Source organism: Gobius niger (genome assembly GCF_951799975.1).
Source record: "Gobius niger genome assembly, chromosome: 23".
NCBI lineage: Eukaryota > Metazoa > Chordata > Actinopteri > Gobiiformes > Gobiidae > Gobius > Gobius niger.
This window is the reverse complement of record NC_136874.1, coordinates 14,972,727-14,991,815: the sequence shown is the minus strand read 5'-3', so window position 1 is coordinate 14,991,815 and position 19,089 is coordinate 14,972,727. Positions and strand designations below refer to the sequence as shown.

General features: G+C 47.8%; 1 protein-coding gene across 1 annotated transcript; it reads right to left on the bottom strand.

The window, feature by feature from the left end:
- Nucleotides 1–311: 311 nt before the first annotated feature.
- LOC306982031 (plakophilin-4-like) lies at nt 312–17,863 on the bottom strand. The gene is made up of 22 exons (XM_079581787.1): nt 17,451–17,863; nt 16,956–17,119; nt 13,934–14,046; nt 13,549–13,583; nt 13,314–13,427; nt 13,074–13,201; nt 12,586–13,003; nt 12,339–12,509; nt 11,635–11,839; nt 10,470–10,602; nt 9,554–9,767; nt 9,186–9,369; nt 8,225–8,342; nt 7,466–7,657; nt 6,483–6,656; nt 6,260–6,410; nt 5,994–6,186; nt 4,254–4,338; nt 4,039–4,156; nt 3,831–3,959; nt 852–925; nt 312–776 (listed from the first exon to the last, which is right to left on the bottom strand). The coding sequence occupies exons 2-22, from the start codon at nt 17,067–17,069 to the stop codon at nt 531–533; spliced, it is 3,309 nt and encodes a 1,102-aa protein (XP_079437913.1). The 5' UTR covers nt 17,070–17,119; nt 17,451–17,863; the 3' UTR covers nt 312–530.
- Between the last annotated feature and the right edge of the window lie 1,226 nt (nt 17,864–19,089).

Sequence of the window (19,089 nt, the reverse complement as noted above, 5' to 3'; positions counted from 1 at the left end):
GCCCGTGAGTTTAGACCCATTTTCTTACCCCATTGGCAAATTAATCTAAAATAAAGACGAAATATATTGAAACCAGCCAGATTTTTATCTTCAATTTTAACTAATCAACTCGAATTGAAATTATAAAGCTCAATTTGAGATATTTAACTAATCTAGACAATTATTTTTTGCAGTGCAGGCAACAGTATGATCCAAAATGTTACGCAGTGTGCCTTTAACTTTCACTCTCAACTCACTCTCAAATAGTAAAAGGAACAAAATCGAGTGATAAAAAAAGAGTTTTTCTGTGGATTCAAAGGTCCCATAATCCACTTTTTCTTTAAATTGAGTAATAATTCTTATAAGTTAAATACTATTAATGTTCTTACTTTACTATTAGCGTAGAAAGAAAGGTCGCTTTATCATTTTAATTGATTTGCCCCACTACCCACCTCTGCCTGGGGTCACGTGGGGAGTCCAGTCAGGTTGGAGGTCCCTGGGGGGGGGGTTACAAATAGGAGATGGCGAGAGAGTCCAGCTCACGGGGAAGCTCACACCCAGGAGTCGGGGGAGCCGGTGAACTTGTCGGCGCGGTTGGAAGGCCTCCTCGTGGTGGAGTAGAAATCCACGTAGTTGGTGTTGGCTTTGAACGGGAGGGTGCGGTAGTCGGGCGAGGTGGGGCTCAGGGGCACGGGCTCGTCCTCGAAGTCCTCCCCGAAGCCCTGGGGCGACGACAGGTACATTCGGTAGCTGTTGTAGTTCTTCCGGCCCGGCTCGTCGTAGAACAGCTCCGGGTTCTGCGGGGAGAGGAAGAGGCTTTAAGCGACGAGACGACGGCGGGATGATAACGGGACAGAAGCGAGGGGACACACCTGGGAGCGACGCAGGTCCTCTCCCGACTGAGATGAGTAGGTTCCAATGAAGTAAGGGGTTTTCTGCTCAGACCCTGAGAAGAAAACAGAGAAAAAAAACCTGATGATTCCATGTCTAAACCCAGCATAAGCTTTATCCTTTCATCGCACACTCGCCAAGAGCAACACGGGCCATCTAACCTTCTTTTCTCTCTCTCTCTGAAACAGCTGCACAGCAAAGGGGAGGGGAGCTGGATGGGTGGGAGGAGCTTAGAATAACCAGTAAGTGAAACCACTGGATATTTTGGCCCCCTTATGAAACAAGCAGATTGGTAAGAGGTCTAACGCCAAACCAGATGTGCGTTAGCGTCCGCCATGATAAGAAGCCTCCGAATTGGGCTGTCAGTTAGGAAGGAAAAGGAGCCTCAATGCAAACTAGCATAGCCACGTTAGCATAGGGTCCTCTGGTGATAACCAACCGGTAATTATGAGCCATGTGCCATCCCATAAGCCACTGCGCCGCCAATCCCCCCATCCCCCTCGTGTGCCCTTCACAGGTGTAATAAAAAAAAAAAATTGAATAAGATTGTGCACAAGCCAAACTTTATAAAAGTGACAAAGTACATGTTATAGTCACCACTGCTCAGCCACATGTCAGTGTGTTAAAGAGCCGCCTCAGTAAACGGCTTAAATGAAGCATTTTGTGCTTTTGCTTTCATTTAGTAGAAACTTAAGCCACGTGGCTAATTTGCTACTGTAGCTTTATGAAACAGCTGTGGACATAAAATAAGTCTAAAGGGAAATGTGAAGGCTTATCTGGATTTTTCTTTTTTCCTCTCCTTAAATGTCTTTATTTGGACACTATGTTGTTGCATATGCTGTACAGTAGGTGGCGACATGCGCTTTTGTTTGCCTGCAGTCCGCCAATAACCTTAAAGAAGAAGAACAGCAGCAGCTTTTGGTGATGTCACTTCCGCTTCCCCTGGGTAAGGACGGTCGAATTGGGCAAATGCTGCTGAAGCAAAAGTTCACTACCTGCACAGAGATCTAACAGTCGACCCCATGAACAGGAGCTAGGGTTAGGACATAGAGGCTATATTTGCTGGTTTCGGACGCAGCCTTTGTTTCAGCTGTTTTAGATCAATATGGCATTTTCTAACCAACATAGAGTAAGATAGTGATAACGACGTGTTTGTGGGTGATGATTACCAAATGCCTGCCAAAAGCATCATACTTTAATCACACGCCACACCTCGGATTTTTCTCTGTAAAATCTGCATCACTGTCGCACATGTTTTTGGCGACGCATGTGGCTCGATCTTGGCAAGAGGAGCGTCCGATGACTCACTTTGAGCTCATCCTGCCCCTAAAGCAGGAGATACAGTCTATATAATCCGCTTTTTCAATGAAGTCAGATTTACATAGAGGACGACAAATGATCCTCCGGTGTTTCCCAGTTTGTGAGTCATTAAAGGAATTGTGCCGAGCTTAAATGTCACTGAAAAGCATCACACTTTCATTTCTTCATCTGTTATGCCATACATTCATGAAAAATACAAAAAGTATAGTCCACATTCAACTGTATGTTTTGATGAGATTTTCAGTATTCATTTTGTCCCTTTTACACAACTATATCCAAATTTGACTCCGTTTCCTCAGCTTAATTGTTTTCGTCTTTAAAAAAAAAAGAATTGATTTGTTGCATTTGAGGCATTTTGTATAAAAGGTACTACTATGTCCTAGCTTTCCCTATTAGAACATTTTGTGACCTTTTTCTATCTGTATGTGAGATGTGGAGCCAAAACAGCAAAGGAAACGCTTCAGTTTTGATCTTCATGTAATTTAATCACATGAAGGTCTGGGTAAATTACATAAACGATACTTGGTTGCCGATACTGATACCTGAACAATACTTTTCTGATACTCATACTAACTATTTTTTATATAGAACCAGAAAAGAGAACAATAATATGTGGAAGATCTGCACATTTACAATATTGGGTTAATCTCCAGTGTCAGGATGTGGAAAAATGAGGAATAATTTGAGGGGAAATTGAGAGAAATTGTGGCAAAAATAAGAAAATAATGGATGTGGAATAGGGAAAGAACGGGGAACAAATTGGGCAAAAATGAGGGGAAAAATGGTTGTAAATAGGGATAATATGAGTAATAAAAATGAGCAAAAGTGAAGGAAAAAATTGGGGAATAAATTACCGTAATTATCGGACTATAAGCCGCTACTCTTTTCACATGCCCAGAACCATACAACGATGCGGCTATTTAAAAGATTTTTACACACTAAAGGAGGGAAAACACTGGGTAGAAATGAGGGGAAATCAGAGCTGTGGGAAGATATTTTAGTTAGGGGGCGCTGAGGGACAAAATTTACCCCAAAATACTTTTTCTGTGCATAAATCCTATTTATTTATTAGAGCATTTTCTCCAGTTCAGCTTTACCCAAATCCTGTAGGCCAGTGTAACGCCTCATTTGAAAGACCTACAAAACTAAATTGATCTTGATCACTTTTTTTGTTGGGCAGTCATCCCATTTTTGTCAAATTTTCGTGACTTTTTTGTCCATTTTTGAACATTTTTTGTCACTTTTTTCACATTTTCATCCTTGTTTTCGTCTCAGTTTTGTCGCTATTTTCACACCTTTTTTCCAGAAGCTTTTGGACTGGGGTAAAGCTGGAGAAAATGTGCTCGGCTCAGGTGGGAGCAGGGGATTGCCTGCAGTTCACAAACTATCCACCAGGGGGTGCTGCAGCGCCCTCAGCACCCTGGGTTCCCACGGCCTTGGGGGAAATGGTTGTAAATAGGGAAAATATAAATAGGGGATTCCTTTAATGCTTTCCTTGGATATAATTTTATCTGTACCTGTTAACAGTACCCAGCCCTACTCACATGACTTGTTCCACTTTCACTACTATTTAATACCTACAGCTGTGCCACCTTTGGATTTAGCCACATCTGAACCCCAGCCCCTGTCAGCGCCGTTACCTGTGTACTGGCGCTTGTGTAGACTGTTGTCCGTGTAGTAGGAGTCCAGTTGCATAGATTGCGCCCTCTGGTAGTTGGAACTGTGCCGCCTGATCCCGAGCATGGCGGGCGACGACGTGGCGCTGCCGCCTGGTGGGGACAAACACAGCCATGAAGTCACCGGTGCTGCACATTTCATTCAGAGAGCTGCATTTCTCAGGAGGCACACCTGACGGGACGACCGGGGGGATGTGCAGGGGGCTGGTGGGCAGGGTGGGCTGGGAGCGGTACCGGTCCCGCTCCAGGGTGGAGATGGGGGTGACGAAGTGGGTGTAGTTCCAACCGTCCTGCGCACGAGACGGAGAGTATAGGAAACAGAAGAGACGGTCATTGGGGCGATAAAACTATGAATGATCTGGTGGAGTTTATGGGGGTTGGCCTGACCTGTTTGTAGAGGCCCCTCAGCTCCCGGTACTGCCACAGTGTGTTGAGCACCTGCGCCGCCGCCTTCACCACCTTCATCGAGTACCTGTCCGCACAGCAGTCAGGAGTCAACAGTGCACCTTAACTTTGTTTAAATCTGGATTAGTATTTCACAACATTCAAGCAGTTTTGAGTTAATCCTCGGATAAAGATGTTAAATGCAGCTGTTTCTTCTTCTACGGTGTCAGCGCCTCATTCTGAACCTCCTGATTACACTGTCCTCCACATTTTAAAGCAGTACTAAGTAACTCTTCCCCCTAGAGGCCATAAGCGCAACTGCAGGTGTCGTAGCAAGTTGCGATTTTTTAACGTATTAATTGTCTTGGAGAGTAAATACTACGCTGACAGGAAAGGCGAAGGGAGAGAGGGATACTGTGCATCCAATTATACAATGGAAATATTTTTTTTTACTCAAACTTGGCTGTAAATACTGTTTAAAGTGACGTTAGCCCGCAGTTAGCTTTGCCCGTTAGCCTGTTAGCTTCTTCTTCGTGATTTCATTAGTGTGTATTGCTTTCTCCGGACAGGGGGCGGGCGATGAAAGACCCTCCAATCATCCCATAAACACTTGTATTACCCCCACAGGGACTACGAAAAGGATTTATTAAGGTAAACACGTTACCTAGTACTGCTTTAAAGCTCATAATCCAATATTATCAATTTTGAGCTCAAACAAAAAGATTCCTACAGCTGCCAGCAGGGGGAGCCCCAGTCAAGATTTTCACCAGCTCTTTCGCCTGCATTTCATTGTTTCTATTTAATTCTTATAGAGACATATTTTCAAATTATGAAATGTAAAATATCAAAGCTGAGGCTCCAAAATAAGGTTTTTAAGTCTACTTTTTGGCTCCAGGACACGTCCACTTTAACTTTTTCATTTGTTTGTCTGCGAAAGATCAAAACGAACTGCAAAATAGTGACAAAACCAGCGCTAAAGTCATTGTGGTTAAACGAAGAGACGAAGCAGGCGCTGAAGAAGGAGAAATGTTTCTTGGATCAGTCTCTCCATGCTCTGTCGTCAGAGTTTTTGCTTCTGGATGTGTTTTTTTTATGTAACTTCTCAAGAAACGTTTATCCGACTCTTTCGTCCCCTCTGTCACTGAACTGCTGAAGCTTCCATTACTTGTCCATTACTTAGAATTCTAGGCAGCTCTGGTCATTTTTATGCATAAAGTGCCGTATTTTCACCTTGCAATACACAGTTCTCATATTTATGCCAGTAATCTACAGCGAAAGCTTCAAATCCACTTCCTCCTGTTCATCTGTACACTACAAAAAGTAAATATCAAGCATTGGCTTAAAATGACTTGAATTGAGGAAATGTTTCTTGTTTTGAGCGGTTTTCACTCATTTAGACACTTTTCCTGATCGGACCAAGTTTGCTTTGCTTGTTTGAGGACATTTCAGACCAGTTCTAGGGTAAATCTCGCTTGAAATAAGAAAGTAAAACTGCCAATGAGATAAGAGCAATATTCTTACCCCATTGGCAAAGAAAATGACCTGAAATAAGGACGAAATGTATCAAAACGAGTCAGAAACATCTCAGAACAAGTGAAATAATCTAGGACAAATGCCCAACAACTTCTTAACTAGTCAAAACAACTAGAATTTGGATTATTGTGCTCAAATTGAGATGTTTATACTGATCTAGTTATTTACTTTTTGCAGTGCAGGTAGTGTCCTGTGTAGTGTGCGCCTCACCCTTTGCCCCGTCCCTTGCTGATGTCCACCAGCCTCTCGATGCCCCCGCAGTCGGCCAGGGCTTTGGCGTTGTCCACGTTCCGGCTGGTCACCTCGTGCAGCGTGCAGCAGACCGAGGCCAGCGTGTCGTCGCAGAGGACCGACGGGGACGTGCCCGGGAGGCGGTTCACCAGGTCCCGCATGGCGTACTTCCCTGTGACGGACAGAACGTGTGTATATTATAGAGAAGCACCCTCGGATTGCCTTGTTTCCCCCCTCGCACTGACCGATCAGCTCCTTGTTGCGAGCGTCCAGGGCCATGTTGCGCAGGGCGGTGGCCACGGAGCACACCACGCGGTCGTTGTCCATCCGCAGCAGCTCCACCAGGATGGGCAGCCCCTTCTCCTTACGCACGGCGGCGCGGATGTACGAGGAGAACTGTTCACACACACATAAAGGCACAGGTCAGGGGTCAGGGGTCACAGGGGGCAGGAGGCGGGGCTCTCGTACCTTCCAGTTCCCGGCGGAGAGGTTCTGCAGCGCCCCCGCCGCGCCCTCCAGAGTGGCCGGGTTGGAGCTCTCAGCCAGCAGGTTGAGGTAAGGCTTCACCACCAGGGGGTGCCAGAGCAGCTCGGCCCCACGAAGAGGCTGAGAGAGACCGGGGAGAGGGCCCACGCCGTCGAACTGCAAAGGGTTCAGGAAGGTTAGGTCTCCAGAGAAAAAAAACAAATAACGCAATACTTTTGATACTCAACTTATGGGAAAAAATACAAATGTTTTTGACTTAAAGTGCATATGACAGCTTTTAATGCTTTTGAAATATGACATCAGTTATAAGTACCGTAACTTCTGGCCTATAAGCTGCTACTTTTTTCCCACGCTTTGAACCCTGCGGCCAATATATCATTGCCGTCCCTGCCGCCCCCTCCCTCGGCCCACAAGTGCACCTTCCTCCGGGATGAGGCGTCTCTTCCTCCTCATCTCTGAGCGGCATTATGAAAACCTGCGGCTTATATTCCAGTGCGGCCTTATGCGTACAAGGCTTATAGTGAGGTGCGCTTAATTGGCCAAAATTTACGGTAATAATTATCATTTTATTTCAGTGAAGCAGCAATGTAAGTGATTTTTATTTGAATTTCTAAGCTACTGACGGGAAGTGACATAGATAGAGGTAAAGTTCCATCGCAGTTTGACTCATTTCCCATACGTTTACTTCCGGGTCCAAACACAGCAAAAAACTATTCCCCAATCTCCGGCTAAAATAACAACAGATAAAAGGCCAAAAAACCTTTATAACTATTTCGAATAATATAGCTCAGCATTTTAATTTGTGATTTCTTATGCTTCTTACTTCGAGCATTGGAACATATTGTATCGCAGACGTATCGTATCGGGCCCTCAGTATCGTGACAAACGTGTATCGTCCCAAACCCTGATTTGTAGTTATTTATTTATCTAATAATAATGTGTGGGACATTTGACCTGAGCAGTACCTTGTCGTCGGGCCAGCCCCCCCTCAGCCGGCCTCTCCTCCGCCGGCCCCAGCACAGGTAGTCCAGCTCCCTCACGGGGGAGAATCCCAGCAGAGTGTCCAGCTCAGGGCTCCCCATGAGGCGGGACGAGGGCATCTCCATCTCCAGCCGGTAGGACAGGTTCCTCAGGGTGCACACGCTGTTCTCCACGATCTGAGCGCGGCACACACGACAGTGACGTTAAAGCTTGGGAACATTACGGATTGTTCCTAAGATCACATTTTCCTCTGACAAACTGGACCAGTGGCCTTTGGTCAACGGGCCGCACTAAAGAAGGCAGAGTCAGGAAACTGCATTCACCACACATTTTTAGTCAGAAAATCATTTGGTTGGTGAACTAACTAGTGTTAGCCTATGGCACCGCCTCATTCACCATGAAAGTGCTGTGTGCAAAACAACAAAACCCCCCCCCAAAAAAAAGGAGCTTTAACTCGACCATAGGCACCGATCCCGTGCTGAGAGGCTCAAGCTCCTGCTCAAATCTGCAGAATCTACACGGTGCATTGCAACCTCATTTATAATGCCTCCACCCTCAGTTTTGGACGCCTCTCCACATATTTGAAGTCAGTTTGTTCTGGAGTCGGTGCTGCCCTCATTACAAAATGATCCAATAGAAATAACCCGTAAATCAGGAAAGCGTTTCCTTTTCGTCCCACATGTGAGCGTTTCAAAGCAGTATTTGTCTGTGTGAACGGTGTGACTGTGAGGTGTTGTGGGCACCTTGCTGTCGTAGTCGGTGGTGTTGCTGCAGGCTCGCAGCACCTGCAGTAAAGAGTCCACCAGCCCCTCACAGCAGCGCAGCTGGCTCCTCGCCTCCTCCCCCGCAGAGCTCAGGTTCCTGGAAGCATCAGCTGACTGTAAGTGTGTACACAGTACACACAGACCGTCAACAGCACAGGCTGTTCATATGCAGTACGCTAGATATCCACAAGGGGGCCCCAAGCTCAAGCTTGCCTGGATACAGCACCCAGGGACCTCCTCCAATCACAGGCTCTCACTCTGAGCCCAGTCAGGCCAGAAGCACCAGGCTTTATATCACTGTGACGCTGCACTTTCTATGCATCTACACCAGTATCTGAACTCCACCAGTAACCACGGCGACCAGGACATCACCATGAAGGCTGTTTCATCTTTGAAGTCACTGTGACGCTGCTCTTTCTATGCATTTATACCATTTATACCATTTATACCAGTTTGCTGAATCAGTGGTTCTCAACATGAGTGTCGCGACCCCCGTGAGTGGATCATTTGGGTCGCCAGATCATGTAGATATTTTTTTTATTTATTTAAAAATGAAAATAAAAACTTTATATAGGCCAGTGTTCCCAACCGTTTTTCCATGAAGCCTGCTCTGCACATGTGGAGTCAGACCCCCCCAGTCCAAAACCCCACAAAAGAATCCAAGCATACAGAAAATTCCTAATAAAAATATATTACCAACAAATAAGCTGAAACTGTAATGTTTTGTACTCCTTTCTCAGTCATATGATTTTTAGTCAGTTAATTCACTTATGGCCTGACCCTCAGTACAAAGCTTCCCACGGTGTGATCCAGCAGCAGGAATCAATAAGACACCTACGTACAGATGGAGGTCAGGGCTCCCAAAGGCTGCAAAATAACTGCCCACCACTGTCATTGTCTGGTCAAGCTTGTGGAAGGCGGGGGGGGGGGTCTCCCTCACCTCAGGCAGCCCGTGGTGTTCCGTAGCAGCAGGGACGACTGGAACTTGACCCGCTGCTGCTCGCGGTGGGCCGTGCTGCTCCAGCCCGAGTGGGGGATGACCACGGTGTTGGTCAGGGTGGACAGAGCATCGCGGATGATGGTCATTTTGGCCGCGTCACAGGACGACAGGTTCCACAGGACGCCTGAGGGGGAGGGACGGGATGGGGACACACACATAGGCTTCATTTGAGATATTTTAAACGTTATTTTTGATTCATGCAACAAGCAATTCCATCTTTAGCTGCTGTCTCCCAGAACCCAGAAAGGAAATGACCATATTTGGACTACAGCGTGGACATGTGCAGATGAGGGGCGAGCGATGCGTACCCGTCACCAGCTCTCGGACCTCGTTGTCGGTGGTCTTCCGGAGCAGGCGCAGCAGGGCCGGGACCCCGCCGCAGTTCCTCAGGGCCACCTTGTTGCTGTCCGTGGCCTTCCCGTAGACCAGGTTCCTGAGGGCCCCGCACGCGCTCTTCTGCACCTCGCTCACCTTGTGGTCCAGCAGGTCCACCAGGTGCTGGATGCCCCCCAAGTGGCAGACCTGCGGGGGGCGGGCGGAGATTCACCACACAGTTAGGAAGAGGGCTGGGGACGTTTTTGTTTCAATACCAGTACTTTAGAGATACTTGGTTTTCGATACTTAGTTTTCGATACCGATACCTGAACTAACTAGTACTTTTTCCGATACCTATACTAAGATATTTGGCGTCTAGAATCAGAAAACAGAAAAATAGTTTGTGCAAGCAGATCGATCGGGTTCATCTCCAGTGTCAGGAAATATGTGAAAAAATAGTAAATTAAATGGGGAAAAATTAGGAAAAAATTTGGAAAAATTGGGAAAATATTAGTAATAAAACTGAGCAAAAATTAGGGGGAAAAATGGGTAAAAAATAGGAAAAATAGGGGAAAAACTGAGCAAAAAAATAAATAAATAAGAGAAAAATCGGGAAGAAATTGGGTAAAAAATAAGAAAAAATAGGGGAAACATTTATAAAATTGAGCAGAAAAAATGGGGATTCCGTTAATGCTGTCCCTGGACCAAAAGCATCTAAAGATTTTTTTCCCCTGTACCTTCTTTCGATACTTTTAATTCTTTGTTTCTGGTAATACCTAAAAAAAATGTCCCCGATACCAGACTGGAATCGTTTAACATCATCCAGCCCTAGTTTGGAATCTCTGCTGAACAGAGGGGGAGGAAGTGGCTCACTGTTTGCAGGTGGATGAAGGGGGGGTGCACACTCACCTCCATCTTGATGCGGTTGTCGCCGTAGCACAGGTGTTGGAGGTAGGCTGCGGCGTTGGCCTGGACGGATGGGAAGTGGTGCTGCAGCATGTGGATGACCTCGGGCAGCTCCGGGTCTCTCCACGCCAGCTCCCTGAGGACAGAAGGGTCACGCACAGATGAAGCAACCTAAAAAGCAACCTAAAAAACAACCTAAAAAACAACCCAAAGCTAAGGGTATTTGGTAATGTCAAATATCTTTATCACGATCTTTCTCTTTGTTGGTGAGAAAATGTAATATTGATCTAAAACAGCTGAAACTACATATCCTGTAGTCTCACTTCATGATTATTTGTTTTCCCCCCATTATTTTCTTTGTGACACTTTATCTGTACAGGCAGCAAGTCCATTTAAATACTCTTAATGCCCAATGTTATATCTGTAAGGCCACAAATGCAACAAATTATCTACAATTTCTAAAGACTTGGACAAATTAACTTTAAAAAATCAACCAAAAGTGTAAAATGGACAAATAATGCGCTGGGAATTTCAGCAAAAACATGCAGATAACCATACAATTAAGAGCATTTGTGGCATAAAAGTTCAAGCAATGTTGTTATTTTAAAAGACATTTAGATTTAATTCATTGGCATGCTTTAAAGTTAAAGCAACACCACGTGTGCTGCATTTTGATGTTAAGTCAGTAATAATATGTAGATATCATTTTTTGTAATATAATATCTATAATATATCTATATATTCGGGAAGTCCCTCCTTCCCGGATCTCAGCAGCTAATCAGAGTCTAGCATCCTCCTGCGTCGACCAATGAGCCGAGCTTTTCCTGTGAACCAGCCTGTCAGGTCCAATCAGGAGGGTTTACTTTTCAAAATTCTGTTCCTGTTCTCCTCATTTTGCAAACTAAGATGGCTATGGCTTTCTGGTAAAAAAGGGGAGGAATTTAATTGTTCAATTTCAAATTTCACTCTATCAGTCCTCACTTTGCAAACGTTCACACTATCACTTTTATCGTGTATCTTGAATTGATACTATCGATTATCACGATATTTTCCTGCCTCTATATAAAGTATATCAAACTTTTCTCTCAGGCCAAGTAACACAGTAAGAGGCTCTGAAAAGTCGACTTGTGTACCACAGAGTCGCTCCTCCTGAGTCGTGAGGCGTTACCTGGGATCCTTGTGGATGCTCTCGATGCTGGGCGTCCGCGTGCCCCCGCGGTCCAGTCCCGACAGCCGCTGTGAGTACGGCTCTCTGAAGGAGTCCACGTACGCCCCCGCCGAGCTCAGGCCGTAGCTGCTGCCCCGGTACGGCAGGGTCCCGCTGTGGGGGAGTGTCCCAGCGTGGCTGCTGGCCCTGGGGAGAGTCTCCAGACCTGAGGACAGGGAGACACAGACGGCATAGTCGTACCACAGGGCGTGGCCAGGTGAGGGGGAAGGAAATCTACCAGCTTATTTAGCACACACAAATACAGCAAAACATCTGGTGCATGAATGACACAGCAGATTCACCACAAAACGGGAAAAACGACATTTAAAGCTAGGCGTTAGCATGTAGCATGACGCAAACGTTAGCATTATAGTTAGCATCCCTGTTATATGTACAAATGTAAGCAGTAGAACCACTTTGTTCTTCTCCTTATCCCTGTCTCTTTATTTGGCAGAAAACACATCCATAATTGAACTTTAAAGGAGTGGTGAAGTCGTAGGAAAGCGTAGTTTTTTCCCGCTTTGGTTTCCCTTTGGCAGCTTCAAACGTTAACACTATTCAATGGTAATTACAACATAATAACCATAAAACCCTTTGTTAAATCTTCAGAGGTATATTATGTCCAGTGTCCCACTAAAGCTGTTCTTAAAGAAAGGCTGCAGTACCAGTGTTGGGCCTGTAGAGGGAGCCCTGTGGGTCATGGCCGGGGCTGTGGTAAAGCGGGCTCTGGAAGGCTCTCTCGTCAAACACGGGTGTCATGGGGCAGTCGGGGGACAGAGCGGCTCTCAGCTCAGGGTCCATCTGAGCCGTGTGGGCCCCGTATGAGCTGTGGAGGCCTGCACACAGGAGGGTCACAACATACCGTCAGTAGAGCTGTGCCGGAGCTGCAGGACAGATGTGGGCCGCACTGACCGATGAGGCTGTCGGGCCGCGGCAGGGCGTGGTGCTGGTACAGCCCGTACGGGTCAGCTCCATAGGCCAGAGGCTGACTCTGCCGGGGCAGTGTGGACGTGTAGTGCTGAGGCACAGCTGTCATCCCAGAGCGCAGAGGGGACCCCAGCCTGCCCTCCACCAGAGACAGGGTGGAGCCACGCCGGGCCCCTGCCCCCAGAGGGGGCTCTCCAGGAGAGGGCGGAGAGGGGCACGAGGGGGGCATGGAGGTCCCCGGGAACACAGCGGACAGAGGTTTAGGCTCAGACAGGATGGGCGAGTCATAGGTACTGCCCTGGGACGTGCGCAGAGACACTCGGGACGGAGACACGGGTCCACAGCCAGGAGACTGGCCCCTAGAGGGAACTGAGGACATCCTCCTGAGGACCCGCCCTGAGCCCTGGGACAGAGGGACATTATTAGAGGCTGAGCCCCCCTGTGTGGTCCCCTCAGTGTTGCACTGCGCTCACCTGTGCAGACGCCTGTCCCTCTGCTCGGGGGCTGCGGGACACTGAACGCACCACCGTCTGACTGTAGTAACTGTCCTGGTATCCACTGTCCGAGTATGACGTCATGTGGGCCGAGTGCCCGCCCGAGCCTGAGGGCAGAGAGCAGGCATCACACAACAGTCCGGGACAACAGGACTGGAAACATAATAGAACTGTGGATCATCTCTACAGAAGCAGCCCATATCTGAGCATGTGTGTTACCGTCGCTGTCGGGGAGCGAGCCGCGGTCCGGGTCGGGCAGAAACAGCGCCTCCTCTGGCTCCACAGCTGCTCCTGGGCTCCCGGGGACCTCCATGGGCCCCTGGAACTGGCCTCCTGCACAGCACCACAACACAGTACAGACCATGACCCACACGGTTTCAACATGGGTCTCTACCTGCCAGTGTGCACAGGAGCAGTGCTAGGTTTAACATGGAGGATGTGAAAGTGACCTTACCTGCAGTCCTCCAAGCAAACGATTTCTCCGATGAGCTGCAGACAGAGACAGAGGCTGGTTAATGTCCTACCCACTTCAGCTTTACCCAAATCTAAAAGCTTCTTGGCTGGAGGAGAGAGCTTACTCCCTATATGCCAGGGTAACGCCTCATTTGAAAGCAAAGATCTACAAAACTAGTCTAAACTTCCTTCTTATTTTTATTGGAACGTTTAAATCGTTTTGGCCACATTATTGTCACCTTTTCATCGCTTTGCTGTTGCTTCTTTGCTTTTAGATTTGGGTCAAACCGAGCTGGAGTTGAGAAATGAATGTTGTTAAAAATAAGAGGCCTGAGAAGCACATTAGGCACAAACCGGGGGCTTGTACTGTATGTACGAGTGTGTACCTGCTGCTGTCTGCGGCCGGGGATTCTGCTCCCAGCATGCACCTCTCCAGCTGACTTGCCACCATCTGCCGCTCCTCCTCCAGCTCCCGGGTCAGCCGCTCGAACTGCAGCTCCTGCCACGGCCCACAGGGGGCGACACGGGGTTAGAGTTTCCAGCCAACAAGAGGCAGAGGCACATGAATCAATGGGAAACGTATTTGTTTATAGAAGAAAGGCGAATGACTTAAACGCATTACTGAATGATAAATAATATTATCACCAGTCAAACTAAATCAACTCTGCAGATCAGTTCACCCAGATATTCTTCCAGGAAAAATCAGACAGCTATGATAGAATTGAGGAAACTGTCAGATGCACTTTAACATCATTTAAACAGACAAAAGTCCATGTTGTTGTTTTTTTAAAGATCTAGGGCAGGGTGTGATTAAGTGACATCAGTCTGGTATCAGGAAAAAAAAAGTTTTTGTGTCAAAAAAAAAAAAAAATCTCCAAGTCCTAATTGAAACTTCGGCCATGGAAAAGCAATCGAACCGCGGACACTTTTCCAATGGCGTCCCGCGAACGCAGCCGACTGTATTAGTCACCAGCTTTCACGACACAAAAGCAGCTTGAAGCGTGTCCCGCGCAGCAGGTGTGAGGGCGGATGAAACCATCTGTGCTCCTATAGGGGCTCAGAGCCGAAACTCAGCCAGCTCCAACAAACACTTCAGGAAACTCTACATTATGTCACAAACGAGAAGTTCTTTCCACAAACACTCTATTTATAGTAACTAGGATTTATGAGTGCAGGCAAATGGGATAAAGGAAAGTATAGCGTCTTCCACAGGCTCTTTGTGTGGGACAGTTTTCCACTCCATACTCAGTGCAGGCTGCCTTTGTAGCCACAGCTGCCCTGGGGTAGACTGATGGAAGCGAGGCTGCCAATCTGCACTGTGGGTCCTTCCTGTTGGAGATGTTTGATGTTCTCCAAAGAGGAGGACGCGCTGGAGAGGTTTATTTAGCATCAGAGACATGAACTCTCATCGGTCATTCACAGAGTTACATTTACTCCAGTACATGAATCCCTTTGTAATGAAATTGTAGTTTTATCATATGGTACTTTTTACTTCTACTTCAGTATAACACTTTGACCACTTTCGTCTCGTGCTCCGTGTTCTTCTGTACTTTGGCGACGTTGAAAAGGAATCGGACTTTTTGGCTTGGGTTGACGTGTGTCCACAAAGCGGCGGATGTGAGGGGAGTAACAACATGGGGTCAAAGGTTATTCACTGCTCATGGGTCTGAGGGCGGTTGTTTAGTGAAGGAATGAGCAGAACACGGACAAAACTCCAGGTGTTTACCAAAAGCAAATGACAATAGCCCTCAAAGCGCTCAAAGACTCATGTCCAGTGTGCTCCTTCTGGACATATTAGATGCTGGTTGCCGGGCCTTATTCTCCGTAACTCAATTTCAATATCTTTTTAAGACAATCCGCTCAAAGCATATCCAGGCGACGGCCGTGCGGTCGAACCTCTGTTTTTCAGTCTCTGGGTAGATAAAAGCTCCTTTGTATTTGGGTCAGAGTGGGTCATATGACTTCCAAAGCCTGGGTGATCTTCTCAGTGGCAGAATCCTGACAGGCTGGCGTCGGGTCATTTGGCTTTCATTTGTCCGTTTGCCTGTTTTTTTTAAAGCCGTATCCATCGCAAACAGCTGCACTTTGCGACTATAGTGTGGGTAAAGCGGCTCGGCCAGGGACACATCCCGGAGCAGGACCCGCTGGACTGTCCACTGCCACAAAGCCTCTGTTGTCTCAGGGACAGGCGGTGAAACACGGGGCCAAACGCTCCTCGAACCAAGAGGTGCCACTTCAGCCTTTCCTTTCCTCCTTCACACTCCTTTTACATGGATTTTCACACAAATAATATCAATTTTCACGTCCCAGTGTTGTCATAGACAGCAGCAGAAAGTCATCCGGCATATACTTAAGGTTTCGATGGAACTGTTGCCCTGGAAACGAGACCGTGACACAATAGAGGGTTTCATTTTCGGGGGCAGAAAGTCGAATGTAAGTGGTGGATTTCCCCCTCTGGTGAAGTATGTATGTGTTTTAGGGCGAAGTAGGAAAGTAGAGCGCGCCCAGAGGAGGACAGTCCCGCAGAGGGAGTCACGGCCGCACAGACTGAAGTCCCCGATGGTTTGGAAAGAGGTGTTTGTTTCGTCTCAGCTGACCGAGCTGTTCAGGTGTTGCTCTGTGATGTGTTCAAAATGCACATTTTCTGCTGCAGCGCGGACGTCCACAGAATCTGCATCTGCTCCACTGGACCAGGATCCGGCGGGAGCTGCTGTGGTGCTGTGGTGCTGTGTTATGAGAGGAGACTGTGTGATGGAGCTGTGGTGGTGCTGTGGTTCAGTGTTATGAGACTGTGTGATGGAGCTGTGGTGGTGCTGTGTTATGAGAGGAGACTGTGTGATGGAGCTGTGGTGGTGCTGTGGTTCAGTGTTATGAGACTGTGTGATGGAGCTGTGGTGGTTCAGTGTTATGAGACTGTGTGATGGAGCTGTGGTGGTTCAGTGTTATGAGACTGTGTGATGGAGCTGTGATGGTGCTGTGTTATGAGACTGTGTGATGGAGCTGTGGTGGTGCTGTGTTATGAGAGGAGACTGTGTGATGGAGCTGTGGTGGTGCTGTGTTATGAGAGGAGACTGTGTGATGGAGCTGTGGTGGTGCTGTGGTTCAGTGTTATGAGACTGTGTGATGGAGCTGTGGTGGTGCTGTGGTTCAGTGTTATGAGACTGTGTGATGGAGCTGTGGTGGTGCTGTGTTATGAGACTGTGTGATGGAGCTGTGGTGGTGCTGAGGTGCTGTGTTATGAGAGGAGACTGTGTGATGGAGCTGCTGTGGTGCTGTGGTTCAGTGTTATGAGACTGTGTGATGGAGCTGTGGTGGTGCTGTGTTATGAGAGGAGACTGTATGATGGAGCTGCTGTGGGCGGCTGTCACAGTGTTTGTTCTAATCATGCCGGAGGTGTGAGGAGCTTACCTGCTCTTTGACGGACGCCAGCAGGTTGGTGGTGGTGGTCACGGCGGTGGCGCTGGGGTCAGGCCGGAGGCTGGGAGCACTTTGCCCCTCCCCCTCCATGCCCCCCTCCTCCATGTCCCTCCTTGAGCCGCTGTATGGTCCGGAGCCGGCCGGCCGCTCTGACCCTGGACATGGAGCACAGACTGTGAGGATGTGGAGAGGACAGGCCGCTCAGAGAAGAGGCCATGTTGTTCACTCACGCACCACATCACTGTGCCATTGTCCTCCTTCACAGACATGTCCACAGCGCTCATGCACGCGCACGGGCTGGAGATGGCCAGTGTTTGCCATCTTTAATCCGCAGCTGCGTGTGCAGAAGGATGCACTCCTGCACGCGCAGCTGCAGGTGCACGCGGTGGAGCTGGATCACCTTGTCGTGATGCCACTCAGGCACGACCCCGCGGGTGTAACGTCCAGCGCGTGCATGGTCCGGCCGATGACCCCCGGAACACTCACCAGATGTTTGCAGAAGCAGGCCACAGCTGGATCCACGGCTACGCCTTCATCTCTCCAGGGTGCACGAGCTCTCCACGGCTACATCGTCCACGCGCCGCGCGGCCAAACACAACAAACGTCGTCGCCCCTCGTGCAATTTTCCTGATTTATCCCCGTCTGTCACCGCGCGCATGCACGTCTGCTCCTGGCGCTCCGCATCCGCCCAACCACTCAGCGACCACGGTGTGACGTCACCATGCGGCTATGGATTCAATGTTGATAGATAATCGATGAGCTCCGATACAGCGGGACGCGCAGGCTGCACAGGCTCCGAGAGCGCGGGGAAGGAGCGGGGTGTGCGCGCCCCAGGGCCGTCATGCGCCGCGTGACGCTCCCGACGCTCCCGCTCACCTGCCGCTGGGACGAAACCTGCCCGCGCCGCTCAGCAACATCAGCTTACTCTTCATTTATTTGATTTAGTGTAAAAGTAGCCTCACTTTACCCGAGTGTGACACTATACGTGCTTTATGACGTGTTATTCATGTGTTATATGATGATTGAGGACAGGACACAGGCTGAGGCCACATGCACATGCCTTTATTGAACAACACTGGAGCTGTACATTCTGTTTACTGTGACCAGAGCCCACACACAGCACTAATGTGACACTGCTGTCCTCTTCTCGACACAGGGGACTCCAGGAGCCGCGTGAGGGCCCGCCGATGGGAGCCCAGCGCAGGGACCGTGGGTGAGGTGAAGACTGTAGCCCCACAGGTCAAACACAACAGGCATGGAGACTTTTGGCACAAACTCAAGGCTTTTTGTGGCCAGTGACATGGTTGGAATTGTTGCATAAAATCAAACGACAAAGCAAAGTTTCCTCACACTTTTTTTCCATTTCTAAATCATACTTAAATTAGGCCAAGAAACATGATGGAGGGTTTGGCTTGTTTTAGCTTTGACACAGGATATTTTTCAAGAAATAATAGTCATAGTAGTCAGCACCATAAAGTCAAATATAAAAGAAAGTTCAGACAAATATAGCAGTTAGACATTGTTTTGTTAGTGTTAAGATCATTCAAAATGTTTCACCAATACATTTTTACTTTAGAAGTTAATGTTAATTTGATGTTTTGGGTGTTTTTGTATTCACTTATGAACCAAAAACTACAATCCGTACGTCTCTGCGATTGGAATGTTACGTAGCAACATGACGCGAACTTGTGACCGTTTCCTGTCCGTGTTTTATTAGCCGTGTCTTGTTGAAATAAATATTTGAACAGTGCGTGGCAGAAAACAAGCAGCTTTTGAATAACTCCAAGTTAAATACTAAATACTTCCCTAGAGGAGACGTCTGCGTTGTATGCTGTGTTCCAGGCAAACGCTTATGTAAACAAAACGGCTAATGCTACAACAGTTAGCTAACACGATGCTAACCTAACCGTGATGGATAGTTAATCCCGGCAGATATGATTCAAAACAACATGTTGTGTTGTAGGCTGTGACCGAAAGCGAAGGTTCACGTCACGGATGCGGTGGTTTTGTTAAAGTGTCACTAGCTACACTTCTCCACTGGGGGCCGCCATTGCCGTCTTCATCTCGCATCTGAACTCGGACCACCCTGATCATCTTTTACACGTTGTAATTACTACTTTGAGCG